This window comes from Lottia gigantea, assembly GCF_000327385.1.
Source record: "Lottia gigantea unplaced genomic scaffold LOTGIsca_7, whole genome shotgun sequence".
Taxonomy (NCBI): Eukaryota; Metazoa; Mollusca; class Gastropoda; family Lottiidae; genus Lottia; species Lottia gigantea.
In genome coordinates this window covers 4508325-4534765 of record NW_008710370.1, presented here as the reverse complement: position 1 = coordinate 4534765, position 26441 = coordinate 4508325, and the positions used below count along the sequence as shown (strand labels likewise).

The 26441-nt window shown below is 34.3% G+C and overlaps 4 protein-coding genes across 4 annotated transcripts in view; 2 read left to right on the top strand and 2 right to left on the bottom strand.

The window, feature by feature from the left end:
* LOTGIDRAFT_229491 (hypothetical protein) overlaps positions 1–3041 on the bottom strand; it is a 6266-nt gene extending 3225 nt beyond the window's left edge. The window contains exons 1-2 of the mRNA XM_009065683.1: positions 2926–3041; positions 978–1130 (exon numbers count right to left, since the gene is read on the bottom strand). Of these exons, the coding sequence (XP_009063931.1) occupies positions 978–1130; positions 2926–3016 (244 nt within the window). The 5' untranslated portion in view covers positions 3017–3041. The remainder of the gene's footprint in view (positions 1–977; positions 1131–2925) is intronic.
* Positions 3042–8545: 5504 nt separating this feature from the next.
* LOTGIDRAFT_107563 (hypothetical protein) lies at positions 8546–9157 on the top strand (the record flags this gene model as incomplete). Its single annotated transcript, XM_009065682.1, has 1 exon — positions 8546–9157. One exon carries the CDS (start codon positions 8546–8548, stop codon positions 9155–9157), a length of 612 nt encoding a protein of 203 aa, XP_009063930.1.
* Positions 9158–17863: 8706 nt separating this feature from the next.
* On the top strand, positions 17864–20919 carry LOTGIDRAFT_155184 (hypothetical protein; the record flags this gene model as incomplete). The annotated part of the gene is made up of 2 exons (XM_009065681.1): positions 17864–18223; positions 19669–20919. 2 exons carry the CDS (start codon positions 17864–17866, stop codon positions 20917–20919), a joined length of 1611 nt encoding a protein of 536 aa, XP_009063929.1.
* A 4700-nt stretch (positions 20920–25619) lies between these two features.
* Positions 25620–26231, bottom strand: LOTGIDRAFT_107907 (hypothetical protein; the record flags this gene model as incomplete). Its single annotated transcript, XM_009065680.1, has 1 exon — positions 25620–26231. The coding sequence occupies one exon, from the start codon at positions 26229–26231 to the stop codon at positions 25620–25622; it is 612 nt and encodes a 203-aa protein (XP_009063928.1).
* Positions 26232–26441: the final 210 nt, after the last annotated feature.

Below are 26441 nucleotides of genomic sequence, written 5' to 3'. Positions count from 1 at the left end.
TTAAAAGTGCATGCTAAGCTGATAAAAGCATAAGATAGCTGCAAACTGTACTATGAGGATAAAATTTCGTTCCCTATTGGTTTGTTCCAACCTAAGGTTGCATGTAAAATAATTTATTTGAACTTCATCTGAAAAATCAGCAGGAGCAGATGGTACTGTTATGAATACAGTATAGCCACGCTAGATACAAGTTATAGCCACCCTAGATAAAAGTATAGCCACGCTAGATAAAAGTATAAAGCCATCCCAGATAAAAATATAGCCACGCTAGATAAAAGTATATAGCCACCCCAGATAGAAGTATCGCCACGCTTGATAATAGTATAGCCACGCTAGATAAAAGTATAGTCACCCCAGATAAAAGTATAATCACGCTAGATAAGACCAGATGAAAGTATAGCCACGCTAGATAAAAACATATAGCCGCCCCAGATAAAAGTATAACCACACTAGATAAAAGTATATAGCCACTCAGATAAAAGTATAGCCACGCTCGATAAAAGTATATAGCCACCCCAGATAAAGTATAGCCACGCCAGATAAAAGTATATAGCCATGCTAGATGAAAGTAGATAACCACGCTTGATAAAAGTAGATAACCACGCTAGATAAAAGTATATAGCCACACTAGATAAAAGTAAATGGCCATGCTAGATAAAAGTATAGCTACCCCAATTTAAAATTACCAATTATGACCAAGCCAAGCCAAATAAAAATATAACAAAGCCAAATAACAGTTTAGCCAAGCTAGATCAAAGTAAAGGCCAGTCAAATGAAGGTTTATCTCACCCTGTTGCACAAATCTACCGTAGAAGCATTGAGGACACAATTGCAAACCGCCAATGCAAGGCACATTCAGATTCCAAATTTTCCGATCTTGGTTTTCCAAATTAGCATTTCCAATCCACCAACCATAATATCCAGTGAAAGACATAATTTTATCAGTTATTTTGAAAAATAAAATAAAAAAGAATTACCATTTTTAGATTTTGCAAGCTTTTCCAGAAGATCTCTTCTTGGAAGTCTATTGGTTGCGTTCCATTTCTTTTTTATCTGACCGACGTACTTCTTTATTTTTCTATCTTGTTGATTCAGTGTTTTAGATATCAATCCCCAGGTATCGGGTGTCGCTAAAATTCAAACATAGCAATTTGGTTGAAAGTTGTCAACAACTTAACCAACAGCGAAAAGACAAGATTAGAATTTAAATGTAAGTAAATCTTAAAACACAGCTGAATAATAAAGTATATCAATGCATTTTACTATGCTATATTAGATTTTCACTTTTAAAGGAACAGGTGTGCCATTTTGGGGCACTTTTAATTTGAGTCTTGAAAAGATGTCTTCAGAAGTACTAGACATGTACGAAAATTACATAATTCCATTACAAATACTCCAAACTAGGAGTTTTACTCACTATTTCTATAAGTTTTTTTTCTATATGTGACTATCTTAAATTGACGAGTCGACATTATAATATTCAAACGCTCATAATTCTGAACACACATGGATTCGGAGGCTCAAATTTCGACAGTGAGTTGTGAACACTATTACTGATTGGCTTGAAGATTGGCTAAAAAAATTCCCGTTTCTAAGACTAAAATATTATTAGCCAAAACATGGCGCATCTGCCCCTTAAATAGACATAATGGTCTGCATCCGCCCATCGTGCTTTGTATCTTAGCAACTCTAGTTTCAAAACAAAAGGGCATATAACAATTTAGCACCCCACTAACCTATTACGAATGTGATAAAATTCTTTTCTTATAAATTGCCCATTGAATAAGTGCTTCTCAACCTTAGTGAGATCATTCCTCCCCGGAAGAGTTCTTCCAAATCTATTCCTCCCGAAAATAAATCAGTCATTTTGAAACGCATTTCACTCAAAAAATATATTCAACGATTAACCATGAATGGACATAAAATCATACTTTACAAATTACATATCGAGATAGTTGTGTCCCTTGAGTCGAATTTCTTTATGTCCCTTAGTGAGTGAAGTCAATTTCAGTCAAAGATCACCTCGCTCAGTTATCTTCAATGAACCTTGTTCCTTTGTGAGTACATTAACCATGCTGAACCCGCTCTCCATCGAATACTCGGTAGGAAATTGCAGCAGTGGATTACTCCCCTTCTCCTCTCCCCCGGCTATAATTCCTCCCTATGGACTTCCTACTGCATCTATACGGACCATAAAATTTCAACTTGGCCAATTACTCTCTGACTACATTGTTTTTAAATTTAAATTTTTTTGAATTTAAATACCAACTACAAAATACTATTGAGAGTCTTAGCTTGCCTTTGGGTTGATGAAAATGAAAACAACATAAATTTTTACAATTATTGCAAAAACGATTTTACAGGGGGGGAATCTTCGGTCCGAAAAGGTCAGTCGTTTTCATGTCAATTAAGTGGGAAGTGTGTTTATTTTAAAAGTAAAAATACATCTTGTATTTCTATTTAGCCGAAAATATTTTACTGTCTGACTACTTGAGCTTTGAATTGGAATTTGTCTCTCATTTCATAAATATTCAAAATAAAATTTTCAACTGAAGAGAGAAAAATTCAATTCAAAGCCCAATGTAATAATTTTTTCTACTTTTTGTCATTTGTCTTTGAATATCGTCGGGTGAATAGAAATATAAGGTTCAGTGATTTTACATTAGAAATACACACACTTCCCTCCTACAAAATTCTCGTGAAAATGAGATACGTTTCAGACTGAAAAATCCGTAAAATCGTGTTTAAAAATAATAACCTTTTCCAGTGATTAACATTTTCACCAACCCAAAGACAATCTAAGATTCTCAGTAGTATTTTGTAATTGATATTTCAATTCATATGAAAATGATTGCCAAAATTTAGTTCCGAAAACAGTGTAGTCAGAGACTAATATGTGCAATATTTATCATAAAAAACACAAACCTTTCCCAGTAGGAAATGAACAGAAATCTCGGAAAGCGGCGTCTTCTCCACGTTTTATTATAAAAGTTAATCTTGTACCTCCTGACGACATTTTGTTAATTACTTGTGAACACTTCGATTTGTTGATCATAGTAGACAGCAGCCAATTGGCGCGAAATATACAGATATTTGAACATTTAACACTTTGGATAAATGCCAAGTCATTTTTTTCAAACTTAATTACTATTTGCTTTCGTGGACTATTTTTGTTCTCAAATTTGTTACACAACACCAGAAACACACATAGAAATTTTCCATAATAACATAATTATTAAGTGTTTTCAGGCACTATCTTATAATCCGAAACTGACTGTGTTTTTTTTTTGTCCGAATAATACCTATTTATGTATCATTTTCTTTACACATTTCATTTGGAATTGTAACAAAACTGTGTTTTTAAATGAATCACTTTAAACATGGGTTCCCTTATTTTCATTTATGAAAATGAAAATGCTAATACTTATATGAATAGAAAGTAGAGATACTTGTCTCACATGTCCAAAATTAATTCATAATAAGCTTAATAAGAAGAGAATTACCTTTAGAATTCCAATGAGTGACCTATCAAGAAAGGTCAAAAAGTCCTTTTTTTATCCAGACTGTACATGCATGGACATTTATGATTGGTTAAAACTCTTAATTATATGCAATAAGAACATGATGATATGATTAAGAGTACATGATAATTCATTAGAAACACCAAGTTAAACCAAATAATTTGCTTATTTTGACACTAAAAAAATGAGAAAACCGATTTTTGAGTCCCCAATCTATTTCTTACTGACAAATAGTGGGCAAAATTTTTAGTTTCAAGTATGTTTAAATTTAAAGGAATTATGCCTTTTTCGTACATTTATAGTACTTCTGAAGACTATTTTCATATATTCAAGATTGACACCTCCACCCCTAATGGCGCATCTGTCCCTTTAATAATATTACCTCGCTCTTAGCAAATAATTTGTAGCCGTGGTGGCTCAGTGAGTTAGACACTTGCTCATTAACCTAAAGGTCCAATGTATAATTCAGGTAAGATGGGCTGACATCGAAAAAGAGCAGGCTTATGCCGCTGTCTTGGCAAAATTTCCCTCATTGCCCCCTGCAAGAGGTTGCCCGTCTTCATTAGCCCATAAGGTGCGGAAAAGTAAGACGTAAAACTCAATTCATATCATTTCATTTCGTAAATACTTGACAATGGCTGCAATAACTTTGACGAATATTACAATACAGTCAAGTAGCCTAATTTCGTACTAATCTATTTTTCGTGCATTTCCGGAAATGATTAATAATTTACATGTGCGACCTCGCGTTTGCTTGTGTTGATAAACATGGGTTTTCTGTACAATGCCAGCTATTAGAATGAATCCAGTAGTTTCAAGCAAGGTAAAATGTATTAATGTATGCTTTGAAAAATACAAAATGGCGGAGTCCAGTTATTATCAAACGTCACCATTTTTTATCGGCCGAATTTCCTTATAATTACCACGCGGTAATCGGAATTCCAAGTGTCGTCTGCTAGAATATAGTCCAACGAATGAAGTCACGTGATCAACTAGCAGATTCCGTGTCAGCAGAAAATTTCTATGGAACACAAAGTGAGCCATATTCTTATGTTGTTTCAGTGACTTTTAGCAATAAATCACGCTACGTATCTTTTTTTGTCAGTCACTATTTTTTTCTTTGAAGGAATTGTCACTACTTATAATAAATTGATATTAAAGATAAATACTAAGAGAAGTTAATTATACCACCCGGTATCCATACAACGTGTTTTTCTCGACTTATTTATAGATCAAACATTGCACACGAAAATAGGTGACGCATTCTGCCGCCGTTGAAGAGTTGGTTATTCATGAAATATGGGTCAAAGTGAAGGATTCTTAAAGAAAATCGAAACAAACGAATTTTAATTATTTTGTAGAATATATGAGGAAACGTCTAAGACATAAAATTTTTTTTTTTTTTTTTAACTTTGACGAAATTCGATGTTGAATCCTTATATGCACGAAAATATGTATACAGTTTTAATTGATTATTTCTGTAATATAAATAATACAAGCTTGTCTTTTTAATTCACCTCCTACGTTATACATTTCATAATAGTTGTTAATAATTTACTGCAAAATCTGATTGAAATGGTGAAGAAAACCACGGCAAATTGACTCAGTGACTTATTTTAAGGTAAATTGTTACCTCTAATTAAAGCAGAGGTGCAATATATCTCGAGACCAACGAGGCCATATATTGTGACCTCTTAATGTCATAACGACCAATTACACCAAAGCCCAGATGTTGATGGCCATTCACAAGTGATTTATCAGCGGTAAATTCTACCTCCTTTCGTCAACTCAAAGACTGAAGCTCTAAAGATGAATGGTGCTAACATGCTGAGTATTAGTAACATCAGAAAATTAAGACCTTTGATGCATGTGAAAGTAAACTTCATCGAGTCTTTTCTCTTTGTGATCATATCGTTCCGTAACAGGCGGTACCAATATTTCCGATACCATTGTTTACCATTTAGACTAGGGCTTCTCAACCTCAGTGAGACCACTCCTCGCGAGAAGACTTCTTCAAAATCTATTACTCCCCAAAAAAATTAAGTCATTTTTCGACCACAAATCAAATGGAATGGTACCGTTTCGTTGCCCTTTTGGTATTTCAGCTAGTTAACTTTTCATTTCAAACGAGGAAGTATAATATCAAGCATAAGTATATTAAGTCCTTCACGTTGTTCTTTTGATAGATTGCAATGTATTTACCAAGATCTTATATATTGAAAATTGTTGCCAATCGTTTTTTAAGGTCCTGGTCAACGGGAAGTATGATATTTCAAGTAGTGATAGATTAGTAGCTTGGGGGTTTAATTTTTTTTATATTTTATCCTTCAGGACCTCAGGCCTGATCCTTTAATCTGTTCATAATATGACGTATATCTTCAATCGTTTAAGTAATTGATGATAAAATTACTGATCCCGTGACACAGGCTGATAAGGAGTCTCTTTAAGTTTTCGTTTATTCATTCATATAACAAAATTGAAGCTCTTGATATAATAAGTTGTTTATATACCACATTATATTAACATCTAAATGGACTGGTTGTAGCATACCTTAGCTCCACCTACTTTCCTCTTAGATTCTAATAAGTTATATTACAACAACAAACTGTTGATAATAAACCATGGTTTACCTCGAACACACATTTTAATCACTTTATTTCTATAAAAAAAAGTCAAACGAAAAAATTCAATTTGTGTTACAAACTTTAGTAGTAGTACATCCCGATTTTATGATTTTGCCTGCAGAGCAAGTTGTCATGTTGTATCATTTAGGATTTTTGGCGTTCGATCTCAGACCCACAGCATGACAAAAATTGTTTCCATCAAAAAATGTGTATTTCATTTTTTAATATTTAAACAGTATTTTATTTCTATTGTATTTATAATTTTTACAGAGTGTAAATATAGTTTCGGAAACAAGCCGAGACTTATGCTAATCCGTCACCAAATACAATATACTAAAATACAGAAAATATAAATGAATAGATGAAAGAACTATTAATTAAATTAACATTATATATATATAACAATTTAATAATAACGTAGTTTAACAGATACCACAATTTATTATGAATATAAATATATGAAAGAAAATGTGCAAAAATGCATGAGGTGTCCAAAGCCGACAGAGGTCGTCATCACCAAGAATTCCGTCCGTCCACAAGCTACACACAAAGACAGCTGTGCTGGTTATCTGGACACTGTGTTGGCCTTAAATAAATAATTTGGTCAAAGACGAATTTTGAGACTTGGGGATGTTGTTCATAGTGGTATACCTAACTGAAATAGAAATCAAGTTCAAATAATAATTTGGGGATAAGACAGTTATTTGAATTTGATTTAGGATCAAATATACAGGATGCACTACTAAGGCAAATATACAAGGTAAGTATACACTAGAACAAGGATACGGGGACCATGAAAGAGTATATAGTACGGTATATATTCACCAACAGATCAAATATACAATATACACTAACGGGGTTAATTATGAATAAGGGTAAGTAAAAAAATACCCTCAGCCATCTAGGGTAAGTATATGAAATTAACATCTAGGGGAAGACTATAAAGGATCAACCGCTAGGGCATGTAAACGAGATTCACAATTAAGGTAGGTACACAACAACTGGGGTAAGTAAATACGATCCACAGCTAGGGTAGTATAGAGCTCCTTAAGGATATAGAGGCCGCCATTACTTGACGTATATTTCTTAAATTGGCAGAAACTGCTCATGGAAAATATACTATTTGATTTAATCGAAGATCGTGATAAATTTTAATTTTGGGTAATCATGGGAAATATTGGTTGATAACAAGGTCATTTTAAGTTGACAAACTGAGATACGAATCCACTTACATTGAACCTTTGCTCAAAGATAGAACTTCGGCAAAAATTATTGATGATCATCGAATATATAAGTATCTTTCTTATCATTGGCTATTTATCTATTACAGTTGCACGTAGTCAGGTAATAAGGGTAACCACCCATGATTATCTAGCTTTAGGCCAATACAAATCATGGGACAATATTTCTAAAAAGTTTGAGTTATTAAGTATTAAGTGTGGCTCGAACAAGTCGGAATATTTTGACTTTAACATGGTTGAACAGAAACATACTAAAATTAAACGAGGTAATTTGATTTTAATATTTCTATAGTGGTGGATTGGAACAACAATAATTTGGTATAATGATTTCTCATGGAAAAATATACCTTATTTGGGACCTGGATTACGGTAGAGAATTAACTTAGTCAATATTTATAGTATCGAGGATTCATTTAGTCTCAAGTTACATTAAGTCTCGCCTTTGATTAATTGTGGACCGCGGTGAAGGGTTCGATACCGGAATAGCTATGCAATGTAAAGGTACTGACTTGAAAATATTGTTCGGCCGTTAAAGTGAGACTATAATCCGTTGTCTCATACTGTCCATCAGGTTTAAAATGTTCCTCAATGAACACAGCATGGCATTGTCATTCTGACTAATCCTTTTCAGCTTTATATGTTAATAGACTAATTATTATATTTTTCAGTGTTTGGTTTAGTGCTCCTTATAAATCTGTCCACAATTGGTGTTATTCTGATGAAAAATGACTCAGTATATTTTGGAATATTTCCATATTCTAATGAAGGAATTAACATTTCTTTTGATGCTTTTCGACAAAGCAATCTTGATCAACACCAGACTTCTCGTGCACCGGAAGAGAAAATATACACAGCGCAAGACATAGTCAGAAAAAGTACTTCGAACAGAACAGTCACTACGCACATAAAAGACAATTCAACACATTATATTTGCACGGGTTTTGGAGGTGGACGCTTAGGCAATACGTTATATATGTTTGCCTCCGCCTATGGTATATCTCGGAGCAAGGGGATGAAACTTTCCATTCCAGAAGGAACTGAAGAGTTGGAATCAGTATTTCACTTAAAGGGAACATTTTATAAGAATAAGAAAGCGTGTGATCATGTAAAAACTATACCAGCTTCCGGTTGCTGTAAATTTGACAGAAATATCATGGATATGCCGAATAATAAATCATTCAGAGTTTCTAATTATCTTCAAAGTTATAAATATTTTGAGAAATATCGGGATGAAGTTAGGAGTATTCTAAACTTTCGTGATGAAATTGTTAAAACTGCGACCTTGAAGCTAGAAAGTTTGCTTTCAGAAAAATACGGCGGTGAAATAAAACGCAAATCGTTCAATCGGACTTTGGTGGGTGTACACATCAGACGTGGCGACTACCTCTTGAAAGAGAAACAGAAATTCGGTTATAAGGTGGCCACAAGAGACTATATACATAGCGCTATGGATTATATGCGTAATAAGTACTCCAATATAACTTTCATTGTGTGTTCAATGGATCTAAGGTGGACCATAGACGTGGTTAATGATATGATAGACGTGATTATATCGCCTGTTAGTTCAGATGTTATAGACATGGCATTATTATCCATCATGGACCATACTATTATAACAGTTGGAACTTACGGATTTTGGTCAGCTTGGCTCAATAAAAACAACGGAACAGTAATTTATTACAAAGACTTTATGGTACCAAACAGTCGTTTTGCAAGAGGATTCGCCAATCCAAATACAGACACATATTATCCTTACTGGATAGGCATGTAAAATATAACATGTAATTGTTTCAACCATTTTTCTTTAATGGCAACCATTTATATGCGGTGTCCTGTGTGGTGTAATTGTTGATGTTATAACAGGCATGGTATGCTTTCTCTTATAGACACCTGATACCACTTTTCATTAAATCTTTCTTACTGCGCTACTACTGTGACGGAAATTGGCTTAGAGCGTATTGTGATCGCCGTAAGCGTGGTGTTAGGGTGTATTGAGACGAGTTTCAATGAAAGCACTGGCCTAGGTCACAGAGCAATAGATAAGTTTATTAATTATGTGAAAATTAGTTAGTCATTAGTATGATTTTAGCACACACACAAACATACACTGCATGTTATATAATATACTGTATAAAGCCATGGCACCAGTCCTGAAATAAGTATTCCCTGAAATCTAACTTAGAAATCGATTAATTTATTGATAGATCATGATACATTTATATTAAGAAATCTATGCTCCTAGGATGAATGGACATTGTTCAATGGTTCAAGTCTACCGTGAAAGAGGAAATTGCTAAGATTTTGATTTCTTTTGTAAGCTACAACCAAGCGTTTTATGTATACATGGGGAAATTTGTTCTGAAGTTCCAAGTAAGGGTGTTTGACTATTATGGAGGCTTTGGTAGCTGTAGAATCAAATGTCGTTATAAAGGGTATTATCTGGTTATCATGTTGAATGTTGAGTCCATTTGGCCTCACAGTCTGCAGTTGATCGATCCAATAACTTTCGCGTTGGAGACGTCTAAGCTTAGGTTTGATGCTAGGTGATGTAGAAACTGTTTATATAGGCATGATGAGAAGGTCATCAATGGAATGATCGGGGAGGTTGAAGTGATTCGCAATTGGTCTATCCTTGCCATGCACTATATCATAGCGATGGCCATTGAATCGCGTTCGAAGCGCATTTTATGTCTCGCCAACATATTGTACATCGCATTTTTTTACAAGAAATTAGGTATATGATATTTTGATCTCCGCAATGAATTAGGTTATTCATTGCAAACAATTTTCCGTTCTTGTTATTTTTGAAAAAATGGGTAACATAGTAGGACCTCCACAGGGAAATGAACCGCATCCAATAAAAGGTGGAGGGGGGTCTTCTTTTCTCAAAATGTCTGAAAGTGTGTCATTCTTAATTTTTCGAAGAAACCTTTTGGAATAACCCCTCTCCCTTAATTTGTCAAAAACTAGTTTACAGGCGGATTCAAAATCAGCCTGTTGGGTGCAAATTCTATGAAATCTTAGAATTTGAGATTTAATTATTCCAGAAAATGTGTGCTTCGGGTGGAACGAGCTTTTGTATAAAAGTTGGTGGGTATCGGTTTCCTTAAAAAATACTTTAATGTCTAATTTTTTGGAAGAAAGAAAGTTGTTGCCTTTGAACACCGTGGTGTCCAAAAAATCCATGCTTTTTTCGCTGATATTTGCTGTCAATTTCACAGAAGGGTGGTGGTTGTTTAAAATTTCGAAATATTCCCAGAAATGTTCTAGAGTATCGGACCAAATGATAAAAATATCGTCAAGAAACCGCCCATAAAATAAAGGTTTAAACGGTGAGATATTTTCTATCTCCCTCTCCCACTCGGCCATAAAAATATTCGCATAACTAGGGGCAAATCGTTTGCCCATAGCAGTTCCAGATGTTTGTAAGTTAGCGTGTAGGACACGCCAGACATCGTCCAGAGCAAAATTGTAAAGAGACCTTGAGCTTATTTTTCACCCTTGTTATTAAAGATTTTTATTATTATTACAATTTTCTACACCATTCGACAAGTCACTGCGTTTGTTTTAGACATGCTCGCGCTGAGAACGCCATGGGATGGAAAAGGTCCTCAGACAAGCGTTGTCACATCTCTTTGAGCGGAATAATAGCGCAACACACGCGTGGCAATGACGCTGCAAAAACGATCGCATAACACGGGGGTATAAGGGCGACTGTTTTGAAAGTTGTAATATTTTAGTTAATTTTTTCTCTTCTATTTCTCACGTTTGACTTTGTAATGAGATCGTAAATGATTGGACGGGGCTATTATAAAATACTTCCTCATTTATGATGGATATACTTCATTAACTGGTTCATTAACTGCTATCAATTTAATTACAATATGTTGTTAGTACTTGTTTTCTTTTAATTTCATCGATATAGTATAAAATAGAAGAAGCGAATGCAAGGGTTACGGGTCAGTGTATCCTCGTCTAATTGCACCTTCACAAGTGACGATTCCTCGATTGGATATGGTCGTGTAAATATTCATTGACTTGTGAAACATGTCCTTTAATAAGTTGCAGATGTACCAGTGTTGTTCTGTTCATTCTGAGACCCGAGAGAAAATATTTTTCTCAAACCACATTTTTAAAGGAATTTTGTGAAGATAGTAGACTTACAAATGTCAAACGAATATTTTAAATATTAATATTGAATTGAAGAGACTCAGATAATTCTGTACCACCTCATTATGAAAAATCCTAATGATCTTAATTCCACTCGGTTTAAAAAGCTTCTATCTTTTCAGAGATTTTCATTCAATATAGCCGCTTCGTCATTTCCGCGGAATCGACATTTTGCATAGCTAGAAAATAACAGAGCAGATATAATTGTCAAATTGAAGGTCGCAAATTACGACATACCGTGTTGTGCGCGAATGGTGATATACGCAAAGCATCGAATGAAATCATTCGGGAAAGTATGAGTTTCATTTTCCCAGAAAAGGTATGTTTTTGGTGCAATGGACCTCATTTTGTTTTAGGCAAATGCCGCTGTCCTGGCAAAATTTCCCTCATTGCACCCTGCATGGCGTTGCCTGTCTTCATAAGCCCACATTGGTGGTGCAGGAAAGTAGGACGTAAAACTATTTTTTTTAAGAATATGTTAATATCCAGTTTGTTCGTTTCTGCTATAGAGAGGTTAGGTGGATGGTTGAAAACTAAAAAAAATCCCATAGCTGTTCTATGAAAGAGGTCATAACCATGAAAATATCATCTAAAATCTGACCATAAAACAATGGATCAAATGGTCAAAATGGTAAGACCTCATGTTGCCACTATCCCATGAAAATGTTGGCGTATGAAGGGGCTAAACGTTTGCCAGTATCTGACCTTGAGGTTTGCAGATACGTTTTCGCATTGAATTTAAGATCATGGCAACTGAGGCAGATCTCAAAGAGCTCTGGGGTTTTCTCATCGGATCTATCTGGGTCAGGGTTTCTATCAAATGTTTAGCGGACCACCATAAACCCAACAGTATCATTGTTAGTGTACATAGACGACACGTCGATCCATATAAGAATGACATTGTGAGGAACTTGAAGGTTTTTTTCTTTAAAATTTAAATATAGGCTGGTGGCCAGCATGCTAGTGGTAGTAAGAAGTAGTCAATGTATTATGACACTGCATATGACTCAATACCACAGTCACATATATTCGTGCGACCTTTGTGGATTCTGTTGGTGATAGACCACTTATTGGCAGGATTCTTATAAATCTAAGGTAAAATTTCTCTCACAGTATAAGGGAAGTCATATTGCCTTTGTTTAAGATAACTTGATTGGACTAAATTGCCAAGAATTGTGTCGACCATAGAAGCATCGGCTCTTGCAAAAAGCGAAATAGAACGACGAGCCCTGAACGAGGGCATAAGATTGATGCGGTCGACGGCAGGTTGTGATAATGACTTAGAACAGATGGTGGCGAGCTTTACCTGAAGGATGGTTTGGTAGTGGTAGATTCCTTTAAATAAAATTCAGAAAAATCATTTACGAATTTTTTTGCTAACATCTGTATGTATCTATCTATAAATATTCACCATGAAAACCTACTCGTTTGGTAAATAATATACAATGACAAACTATTCAACATATTTATCAGGTGTGCGGCAGCTTGACAAATACTAATGTTGAATCAGAACCATATATTGATGCAATTTAAATCACTCGATATACTCTACCACCCGGCAAATGATGCTTTATATACGCCCACGTCCGTCGGTTATGTACTGATTGTTTTTAGTTTACTATGAACAATATTATCATTTTTAGCTGCTATCTGTGTTAAGGTGGAATTTGTTTTGTTTCGTAAAAATTGTCTAGAGTACCCACGCTCTTTCAGTTTTGAGAAAAAACAATCGTACAGGCTTGGTTGAAATCAGAAAAAAACTTGTGACTTAATTATACCAGAAAAGGTATGTTTTGGGTGAAAGGAGCTCTTGTGCAAGAGTTGATGAGTATCAGTTTCTTTGAAATACACTTTAATATCCAGTTTATTTGTTTCTGCTATAGAATCTCCCTTAAAGACAGTGGTATCGAGAAAGTTAAATCACAATTTTTCCGCATTAAAAATATAAAACCTTTTCTTCAAACATTTACAGAAAATTGTTTTTTAATATACTTTAATGAGTTTCAGCTAGCCAGGCAAGGTAATATACGCCCACTGGCAGCTTTGATTTTAAATAAAAATATTTAGCAATACAGTAACAATTACCAGAATGAAATATTCAACCTTCAGAAATACACTTCTTTGGAACTTTTTGGCGTGATACTGAACAATAATTCAAGCAAGAATCGATTTTTTGACTTCAATAGAGTTCATCCGTGGATGTAAATAAAAAAGGTTTCTTCTAAATCCGCCGAGAAATCATGTTCCCTAAGCAACGGTAGTGTTTACAACAACAAAAATTGAACGCGTGATTAAAAACACTCCCTTCCAGTTTCGTTAAAATCCGTCAAGAATTGTACATTCTAGAGTGTTTACAGGGAATGTGGACGGACGGATATCACATAATTGTACACCAAGCAAGGTTTCCTGCTGATAAAGCACGACCATAACTGTCAAATGTCCGACCAAAATAATTCAAGGTATCTATTTCAACGGGTATATGAGAGAGCCATGTACATGTAATTGTACAACTATCTGTTAAGGCCATATACACTGACCTAGCCTAGATATGAATCAAGGTCATTTGCCATCATGGCATCTTTTAGTCTAAATTACTCAAAATTGTACCTTTTGTATCATTGTCTTTTGCTGTAATGATTTGGAATGGTAGATTATCACGAGGGTAGATTTTTTCTCAATTTGATATTGTGTTTTATCACACCGAATTACATTAATAAATTAAGAACAATAATTCTGGGGTCTGTTTTCTGCATTTATGGAAGGGTATTTATTTTATTGCTGATGTATTATATAACGGGTCTTTCAATTCTTTGTTGGGGATATTTACTGAAATAAACATTGCTGTTGAATTGAAAATTGAAGTTGTTGTTCAGATTGTAGGTAGCAATATGAAACTTCATAAATTTTGGACAAGTTAGATCCAGTGGTAGATGGTGTCGAATCAGATAAATCTCTGGAAGATGATGACGAGGTACAATACACTCGTATTCCATCTCCTGGATGGGGTAAAACAAAATCAGCATCCACTCTTAAGCCAACTATTCGATCGAATTCTCTGAATAAAACAACTTTTGAACAAGGCGATACAGTAATTCGATCTTAGGGAACCTTCAACAACACCGACAAAGTACTTCTTGAGGTGTTTAAACCAAAAAATTTCAAAACTTATGCTGAAGAAGGAAATCGTAATTTGTCTTAATTTTGGAAACAATCCAGATGAGATACAAAAATTTATCAGAATGTCAATTCTCATGGCTAATTTGGTTATTTCCAAGTATACGCATGTTGTGCCAGGATTCAACTAAAGTAAGTAAAATTTCGATCGGCATGCCTTTAAATCATAGAAATCTTCATATCAATTCTGATAAGGAGCGTGAGGATGGTGTACCAACAGATTTTGAAAAGTTCAACCTTTAACAGATGCTGTGCGCAATTACTGACGGCAACTTCCCCGTGAAGAATACTGTGCTGTTGGTAACAGTTCATCAAGAGTAAACCAAACCCAATGGGAGTGAAAAACTTATTCGTGGAACATGTGGAAGAGCCATTGATTTTTCAGCTATACCAAGTAGCAGGAACAGGCATTCAAGAAGCAACAAAACATCTTTGGGTTTCTACTGTTTTGAAACTGTCTGAAACTATACCAACCAACAAAAACTACAATGTGTGTTTCAACAACTGTTTCACTTCTGTAGGAGCTGAAAATGAAGGGGATATATTCGCTTGGAGTAGTAAAATCAAATAGATTGGTAGGTCGCATACTGAAAAGTGATAACGACCTAAAGAAAGAAGGCAGGGACTGTATTGATAGAAATATTTCTGCAATTGTTAAATGACAGGATAATGGTTATATTGCTTCAACGTTTGCAAGAGAAAGATCAAGTTAAACGATGGAGCGAAAGTGCAAAAGAGCACATTTACATAGATCGGCCAAAATGCATCCTCATTTCTTTGTACAGAATAAAAGCCAAGACCAACAAATTGCCGGTCAGAGTAATTTTTCACTTGATTGGTGTTGCCTTGGCCAATTCTTGGTTGGAATATAGATATTATATCGAATATGCGCATGGTACATGACACTAGATGAAGTGAAATTTTCTTCATTTTTTTCCACGTCGTTTTCCAGAGCAGATTAGGTTAGGTTTCATGAGTTAATAATCAAAAAGGCTCCAAGAAAACATTGCTAATCGACTTTATAGGATTTCCAAAGCTATTGACATTCATTCCTGTTGCATAACACTATGGTTGTATTTTTGTTTCTATTTCATGAAACTGTTTAAGCAGTATTAGCAAAGAACCTGGTATATTTTTTAATCCCAAAGGCACAATGTGTGAGCCGCTTTAAGGAGAACTGTTTGCAATCATATGATTCTTTTTCTGTTACTTCTTTGCTGGGTAATGTCATTAAATCTATGGAACTTTTTAACAATCAGTCATAATATATCTGCATCATCAGCTAATATCATAATATTCTCCACAAATTTTTGTTCATCATACTACACTTGAAACAATGGTTAAGACAGTTTGTCTGGCTTTGGTCCTTTTTGTGGTACCTGTTTCACTTGTTCTGTGGACTCGGCTTTCACTCTCATGCAGTGTCGAACAGTTCGATGTCAATGCACTACTACACAACTTTTGCTCTCAAATCTGCCATGCTTAGGACGAGATTTTGATTAACGGAATTGTCTTTCTTGTACAGATTTTTTCTTGATCTCTATTTCTGGATCTTAGTGTGTCTTTATCACCATCGGAACTTTTTTCAAAACAACCTTAGTTGAAACGAAACATCTGTTTCATCTGATCTGTCTTCATCAACGCCATTTTAATAAGGAAGATCTTCATCCTATCTCGGAACTGAGAAACCATAGGTCATTTTAAGACTCGGCCCTCTTTTATTACATTAACCAAACAATGCCGTCTAAAATTAGAATTTTCGCAGCCGACACAAATATACATGTACTTACTGATAGGAGATCCAACTGCAGCTACTTTTAGTTCAGATATTGAGAGTAGATGAATGGACAAGCAACTTAGGTGCTCGGATTCGTGCTTCGCCCGACATCTATAGCCTTCAGAATTGTCGGGCTTTCCAGCCTGCCCCTCCATCAGGTCTTTGGCTTAAAAGCCTATGACCAATGATACATTTTATTAGCATTTTTGATCCATATCTAACGTTCTTCTTATTAGCTTTCTTTGCAAACGTTTGTCCTCTGATGTTTTAGAAAACAAAAGCACGTGACAATCGGGACATAGTTTCGGTAAATTATGGCTGCAATTCATTTACGTGATATGTTGTAGAGTGCAAGGATAATTTCTACTATGGACCGTTTTGTGACAATTGACGGATTGTCAATCTGAATTGATTTAATATCAAGCCGTTTAGTAAATGAAGTGTACAGATATGTGCGAGTCAAGGACGTTAAATTTAAAACGTCAAGACGCATTTAATTCGGGCCTGCGTTTCTTACAGCTGTCTCAACAGTAGTTCATAATGCCTAAATATGGAACTAAGCCTCAAATAAATGAATTATCTTTTGACACAAAATATTCTGCAATATGTAGCGAACATATTGTTACAGTTGACTTTCTGAAACAGAAGAAAAGAGGAGATTAGATAGCTCTGCAGTTTTATCTATTTTCAATAGTTACCTATCATATAAACAACCGACTGTCACAAAATGCTGACCTGCTCAAAAAGAAGGTTCGAAGCTACTCTTCCCTCCCTGTGAAATGTAAAGTTGCCAGAAAAGGGAAGATAACTATACGTCTTCAGAATCTTCGGACTGAACATTTTAAGATATAAGAACGATTGACAAATGTATTGAAGAAAAAAAAGTTTTAGGTACAAGCTGTTGAGAGACAAAAATCTTCTGCATAAAGTCGATGATCTTACTTTAATACAAAAGCAGCATATGAGCTTAATAAAACTACACTTATTGAAACTGAATTGAGTGCTTTGAACAAAGAACCATGAAGATTGACATATTCGGATACTTTAAATTAATCCTGTGCTTGATTCGGGTTTGTCAGATGACAAGTTAACGTTCACTTCCTGCGGATGCTGATATTGCAAACGAGGCTGTTGTTGAAATCGTAATAAGTTAGATTAAGAGGCAGTAATTAGCTTAATTAACAAACACGACTTATTAGCATTTAGCACGATAAATTAGCGAGGTATACTAATTCGACCCTCTCTATACAGACATTCACTTATCATCTTTTAACCAACCATCTACATTAGTCTTCGATACAGTTAACGGAAGCAGACGTTCTACAGAGAAATAGACCAGAAGAAATAGAGACAAAGATGAACTTTATGTTTATAATCGTTGGATTTCTGATTGTCTCAACAACTTCAGCATCTCAAGCAACTACTAGTCCAACAACCAATTCTTTGAATTCTACACAGGACAATATAAATGGTTCAATTCATGTTGAGAACACCTGTTTGGAATATAAACCCCAAAGCTGTTCCGGCGTTTGTGGTCAGTTCTTTGCTTTATGGTGCTCATGTGATAAATATTGCCAGGTTTATGGACGATGTTGTTATGATTATGAATCAGATTGTAAAGAAGAATCAGAGAAAGCCAAACAAGATCATGAGAATTTGATGAACGTGACGGTAGAATGTGACAGTAATATATCAGGATATAACGTCCCTCAACAGGTAACTACTATCTTATATTCTCTGCTTGTATTCTAGCAAATCATCACTAGATTGATACATAGGTACATATAAACATCTTCAAAAAATGTCTAAAAAAAAAACTGTTCATATTGTTTATCATCGAATTACCATCAAATAGTCTTTTTTTCAAAATTAATACTTAGTTTCACATTTAAATTATGCTATTTATGCTTATGTGTTTTTGATTTCATTATCATTTGCACATGCTTATATTTGATCATTCGAATACTCAAAACTACATATTCACGTGTAAAGATATAATTATACTGTATTTTTCGTGGTGCACTATCTTTCCGGTCTCACGATTGATATATTTCAAGTTTTAAAAATAAAAACATTTTAAACAGTGCCTGAAACATGTTCCCAGAGTTATCTTTAAGATGGGTTTCCTTGTTTTTTGGGTCAATTGAAGCAAACTATTTGATTTATTGGTGTTTCTCATGAAATATCACGTATTCTTAATAATATCACTATGTTCTTATTGCATGTAATTAAGAGTTCTTACCTATCAAAAATGTCTGTATGTACAGTCTGCATAAACACAAAAGACTTGACCTTTCTTGATCGGTCACTCATTGGAATTCTGCTAATTTTGCTAATTATGAATTACTTATGGACATGTGAGACAAACTGGTATTTTTCAAAGTTATTAGAACCCCTCTACTTTCTATTTATAAAAGTTTTATCATTTTCATTTTCATAAATAAAAATATAAGGAACCCCAGCGTGATATTCTAAGTAACAACATGTTTCAGGTTCTGTTTTAATATTTCTTTATCGCTCTACAACTATTAAACATTGAAATTTGTTATACGCCCACATGAAATTGGGCGTATATTGTCACCCTTGTCGGTCCGTTCGTTTACAATTGCTCGTAAACACTCTAGAAGGCACAATTCTTGACTGATTTTGACGAAACTTGGTATGATTGTTTGTAATCATCCAACGATGAACCCTATTGAAAAATCGAAAAATATTTAGTATGAGTTATTGCCCTTGCTCTTGAAATGCTCGTCAACACTCTAGAAGGTTCAATTATTGACAGATTTTGACGAAACTTAGTGTAAATATTTGCTATCAACAAAGATGACCCCTATCGAAAATCAGAAAAATATTCAGTATGAGTTATTGCCCTTGTTCTTGAAAACGCGTTCAATGTTTAGTTCGTCAATACTCCAGAAGGTACAATTCTTGACGGATTTAAATGAAACTTGGTATAAGTGTTAGTAATCCCCCAAGGATGAACCCTATCGAAAATCAGAAAAATATTTAGTTCTTGTAAACGCGTTCAAGATTTAGCCTGTAAACACTCTACTAGTAATTGTTACTGTACTTCCAAATATTTTTATTTAAAATCAAAGCTGCCAGTGGGCGTATATTACCATGCCTGGCAAGCTATCTTTCAATATTTATATTATATTTAGATTATTACAAGTTGTTCTCTAACCAATATATCCCTCAAGACGATAGAATTATGTGAAGAAGAATCCAGATCGTCGGTAATTGTGTCCAAAGTGATGTCAAAAATGACAGGGATACATTATAAAAACCGATATTGTATGTTATGTAATGGCGAAGACGAAGATGATATCGTTTATTGGCCCACAATGATTGGATCTTATAGTCGTAGAAAAAGGTTTAACAGTATGACGAGCATTTTGGAATTATTTCTTAATTCTGTAAAAATTATCCCCCCTCCAAATTCAAAGGAAATCATTTGTTATCCCAGCATGGTATCGTCTTGCTCACCTAATGCTACACAGGAAGAAAAACGCTCGTGTAGAGAAAGTCTCCAATCGCCTATTAGACACGAAAAGTTAATATACAAAAACACATTTTGCCTTCAATGTAATGGTATATTGGAACCGACTGACAATTGCTTTCCGGCAAAAAGAAAGGATTTATATTATGGCACATATGAACAATCTTTCAGTTTGTCCATGATTTTCAATTGGAAGAAAAATAGAGAAACATTTGTCCTTATTGATTCTCCAATGAGTCTGGTGCAAAATATGTCTTGTTCTCTTGATGACAATGAAAATTTAAAGGAATGTTCAGTAAGACAATGTGTTGGTACGATTCAAGTAATCAATAATACCTGTCAGTTACTACCAAACCATTTTGGCTGTATTCTGTACATTTTCCGAATTAATTTCACTGTTCCTTCTAATTCATCCAGTGAGATGACACAAGAAGTAGAGCTTATTTCCTCCAAACTAGTTCAGTTAGCTGCCCATTTTGAACGTATGCATAACGTAACCAAATACTATAGTACAAATGTAACGCTGTATAATATATCCTTTGTGGATGATCATATAACAGGTATAATTATACTCAATAGAATGGCTTACTATTTATGCAATAGTCAATTTGCGTTTGTATCATCCACTCGATATTATGAGTATTTAGATTCTAATTTGGCTTTCAATCGTAATGGAAGTATTTCTACAAAAAGATATTCAGTTGGCTGCCATTATTGGTGTAAAAACACGGAGGACGTGGAGGTAACGATAAGAACGAATCTGAGATACCAGCGCTCTTTTACTAGACAGGCTGAAAATGATATTGATCCGACGTCTTCTGTTACCAATTATACACCAATTTCAATATACTTAATATCTTTGACAAGTATTTTGGTGGCCCAATTCGCACAAATTTTGTTAATAAATATATAGATCTAGAATTGCGGCTAACGTATCTGATCTTGATCTAAATCTGCATGTATATATTGATGAGATCTCAGTCAAGTTCGAAATTGGTAATAATCGGATGAATGGTTTCAGTGTTATTGCCCTTGACTTAGTAAAAACGCGTTAAATTTGGCTTGTATGCATGATAAAGGCTAAACTTTTTATTTGATCTTGATGAAACTTAGTATGTATGTATATATTGTTGAGATCTCTGTCAAGTTCGAAATTGGTAATAATCGGTTGAAAGGTTTCAGAGTTATTGCCCTTGATTTAGTAAAAACGTTAAATTTGGCTTGCATGCATGATAAAGGCTAAACTTTTTATTTGATCTTGATGAAACTTAGTATGATTGTAGATATTGATAAGACCTCAGTCCAGTTCTAAATTGGTACTATTCGGATGGAAGGTTTCAGATTTATGTATATATTGATTAGATTTCTGTCAAGTTCGATATTGGTCATAATCGGATGAATGGTTTTGGAGTTTTTGCCCTTGACTTAGTAAAAACGCTTCAAATTTTGCTTGAAACAGGGTGCGGTTTTTATCTGATCTCAATGAATTTTGGTTAGCATGTATATATTGATTAGATCTCAAGTTAAAATATGGTATTAATTGGATGATTGGTTTTGGAGTTATGACCCTTGAATTAATTCAATGCGTCTAATTTGGCTTGATGAAACTTGGAATGAAACCTTAGTAAAGATTGAAATTAGTAACAATCGGAGGATTGGTTTCACATATTTAATCACTAGAGACTTTGTTATCATTTCTGACAGCTGGTATTGGGCGTATGTTACCTTGCCTGGTAATCTATCTTTACTCACTCACAGGACAGATTCAATACATATATTCCTCGATCAGTTAGATTTCCATAATATTGTTCTTCATTATTATGCTACCGAAAACGCGAAAGGTTTAGCAGACAGACGTCCGTCGTTCATTTCAAGCTTTATTACATATACGGTCGGCGATATAGGAATTTAGGACACGATTATTTGACTATTTGTAGATCTAATTGTCCAGTAGAATTGAAATATAGACTAGTTGTTCATTATGTATAAGTTTCCTGTACTAATCTATTCTAACTTTTTTTTTTCGTTTTGTGTTAAAGGTTTTCATGCTTATTTTTGCCTTTATTTTTGTTATTTCAATTCTAATATTAAAGTTTATTATCATTTACTTTGATATTTATTTGATGAGCTTGCACATTACATAGATTATTTAATAGGGTTACTATATTTTGCTTCTTTACGCCCATGTAAATCGCCCCGGCTTGTTCGAGTTCACAAACTCTAGAGTGGTCTTGGTTGAAATTGAGGATATTTCTATCATTGATGTCTGAATTTTATCCATTGACATAATAAGACTATTTCCGTTATTCCGGCATTAACATGACCAGACTATCACAAAGAGAATTCAAAGCGGAATGAAACTTGCGATAGTGATGTCCTAATCTTTTATGTTTCGTTCGTAATCGTTCACAGATTCTCAGATGCACCTAACATAGGCTACTTGATCTCTATAATGAGTTTATTCTAGTTCGCGTGGTTGACATCAAAACTTCAAAGTCCTCCTGTTAATTAAAGCTTGCCATAAAGAATCCCGTATAACAGCGTTTTATGACAACCGACGGGAATTGTTTAAGCATAACATGCAAAAGTCAAAATACAGCCTATTCTGAGAAAACTTCTAATTGAACACATAAGAATGTTTTTCATTTCCAACGGTAAAAAATCCGGCGTCGGCTTCTGGTTTATTATTTTTAGTTAAATGGGTCGTACATATAGCCGCAAGCATTGAACAAGATATTCAAATTTATTTATCACAAACAGAAGACAATGTTATGGAATAAGCACACTTCTTTAATAAAATATTAATCCATAATAATGTCTTGTATTTGTATGTACTCATTTCTAAATGTCGTTCAACTCAACATGTTAACATTGTTTGTATATTAGTTAAAAATTATTATTTTAAAATATATATTAATATTTTCTAAATATATTTTAATAATTACAACGAGGCCTGATGAGATGACAGTTAATTTCCTTTCACTAATTAATCACCCATAACTTAGACAATTCTTCACCTAGTATTATATAGCATTATATTAATTAATTTACCTCTATTACAAAATATATAAAATTAATATTCTTATAACACACTAAATAGTGTCCAAAACACGCCCCATTCGTTATATTTCTCAAGACCGCGGTAATACAAGTGAGAAATATTACATATTCATAGGTCAAAATTGGCCCTGCTGTCTTGCCAGTAACATTTCAGCAAATCAAATCAATTCACTCGTACCCTTTAAAGTTTGGTTGCCTTATTTTCATTTATTTATATATATCTATATTGATTGTGAAAAATACCATTTTGTCTCAGAAATAATTAACTCGCTAATTAGGGGATTCCAATTACCGAGCGGTTACTTAATAAAGATCATCAGGTCTCAATTCCATCATAAAATAACAATTTCCATAAATGAGGTAACTATGTGTGCCTTTTCGCAGCCGAACATTACAAAAACAGCCAAATACCAACCCGAATTTTTTTTAAAATTTCAATGGTTATGTTTCAAAATAGGCAAAAAGACAATGTTTTTTTTAATTTCTAAATACACAGTGTATTTAATTACATTATTTCTAATTTAGAAATATGTCTTTTAAACACGGTTTGGTTATTAATTTTTTATATGAAAATGTGGCTAGATTATCAATCTCTATTTTAGTCATTTAGTGAACAAGTAATCTATTTTTGGCTTTTTCAATCTGATTTCAGTAAATTTGATCCCTAAGCTTTTCTACATCTTCACACAATCTAAGCACTCAAGAGTACTTGATTCATTCGTTAGAGACATCAATTAATCAAACAATAGGCATGATCATGTTAACTCGTGTTCTAATTTCATAATAGAAAGGGGTCAGACCCGAGCTTTTAACTGGGTCAAAATGTACGTCACAGGAGTCTCATTTCTAGAAAATAATACTGTTCGGTTGCGACCAAGTTAAACCTTAGCTCAAATCGAAGTCATCCACAAATGTTAAAGATGAAATCCTAAGTGATGATGCCAAAGGCACAAAAATAAATGATTTGAACCGCAATGCTCAAAAAAATACTGAAATATTTAAAAGTGTGAACAGCAAATTCGATCACTCTTGCGAAATCTAATATCAGAGAGACGATAGCGCTGTTATAGAACCAGGTAATAAGCTGAAAAATACTAAACTGTTATCAAAGAAATGCTGCTATGATCAACAAAATTATTTAGAATTAAGTCAAAACAAAACAATATTGCCGCCATCCTCCAAACCTGATTGTCGTGAGAGATTTTGCTTAAGCACCTTGGGAATCCTAGTTACTGTAGCAACGGTATACGATGTTTCTAATGGTGTCAAATTCTTGCAAAAGTAATAAAAGATATGTACAAAAATATGTACCAAAATAGCAAGCAAATTAACCAGCAAAGTGAACAAAAATGTTTGGATGCAATTACTTTGTTTCAACTATTCTAAATACAACAACCAACATATTTTGCTACCAGTCTGGAATATTTAACGACGACACTACTGAAATGCTATGAGAGTCTGCAGAGAAATTCCCCCATGTCTATAAACAAATGATTCTTGTCGCATATCAAAAGATAGCATACCCACTCCCAGCTGTATCGTGCCTACAAGAAAGGCGGACGGACCGACGGCAATGTGTACATTTGCATGTGGGCGTATTAAAACCAGAACACAAATGAAAACATTGTTCATAGCAAACTCAAGCCTTTCAGTATGTCACAATCTAAACTGTCGCATGAGGGCGAGTTATTATTTTATCCATTTTAGAAGAAAAATACCCAACAGTTCCAGACCGATTATTCCATTTTCTTCTTGTTCCATCCGAGGACTGTACATTTGTGAGAATCAAACACTCCCTTCTCCTAGATCAAATATATGAAAATTACGATATTTTTCGGAATTATTTGTAATAACACGACATTCTATTGGAAATGTCATCTAAGCCACCTTAAATGTCACAGAATGTTCCTACCAATAAGTGATATCAGTTGCTTTGATGAAAATCAGGATCATCAAATATATAAGATAGAAAATATACTCTGATCCAACACAAGGCAAATACAAGTATTAGAGTCTATTTCAAGGCTATTAAGACTTTTTTTTAAATGCGTTACTTGAAACTATGCTCTCAGTTACCATTTCATAATTTGGTCTCTGGATCTATACGTATTGAAAATAGTAATACAATGGCAAAAATATGGAATCGCATTTTATCTAACCAGTAGAAGTTATTTCCCCTCAACTGAAAAACTCAAACAACTGAAGCGGATTTTTGTGGTTTGAAACAAAGGCATATGTAAAGGAGTCAAGGTGTAGTTTCCGGTCCTTTGTGGATTATCGATACAGTGGAGAATAAAAGAATCTAATCGTCGCATGTAACCTATAACACGTGCATTCGTTTCTCATTTCTCCTACTAAATTGATAAAATGATAACAACGTAAGTACTAACTCAATGCAAAACAACATTTTGGCAAAACATTGGAAACAGCATAAGAACTATTCATATAAGGAAGTATATCATAATACAAAGTGGTATCAGGTGTCTATGAGAAAAGCATACCCTGCTTACACCACACTACTAATAAGTGTTTGCCGTAAAATACATATTTATTTTACATGCCTATCCAGTAAGGATAATATGTGTCTGTATTTGGATTGGCGAATTCACTTGCATAGGAACTGTTTGGTACCATAAAGTCTTTGTAATAAATTACTGTTCCGTTGTTTTTATTGAGCCAAGCTGACCAAAATCCGTAAGTTCCAACTGTTATAATTGTATGGTCCATAATGGATAATAATGCCATGTCTATTATACCTGAACCAACAGGCGCTATAATTACGTCTATCATATCACTAACCACGTCTATGGTCCATCTTAGATCCATTGAACACACAATGAAAGTTATATTGGAATACTTATTACGCATATAGTCCATAGCGCTATGTATATACTCTCTTGTGGCTACCTTATAACCGAATTTCTGTTTATTTTTCCCCAGGTAGTCGCCACGCCTGATGTGCACACCCACCAAAGTCCGATTGAACGATTTGCGTTTTATTTCACCACCGTATTTTTCTGAAAGCAAATTTTCTAGCTTCAAGGTCGCAGTTTTAACAATTTCATCACGAAAGGTTAGAATACTCCTAACTTCATCCTGATATTTCTCAAAATATTTATAACTTTGAAGATAATTAGAAACTCTAAATGATTTATTATTCGGCATATCCATGATCTTTCTGTCAAATTTACAGCAACCGGAAGCTCGTACAGTTTTCACATGATCACACGCTTTCCTCTTCTTATAAAATGTTCCCTTTACGTGAAATACTGATTCCAACTCGTCAGTTCCTTCTGGAATGGAAAGTTTCATCCCCTTGCTTCGAGATATACCATAGGCAGAGGCAAACATATATAACGCATTGCTAAAGCGTCC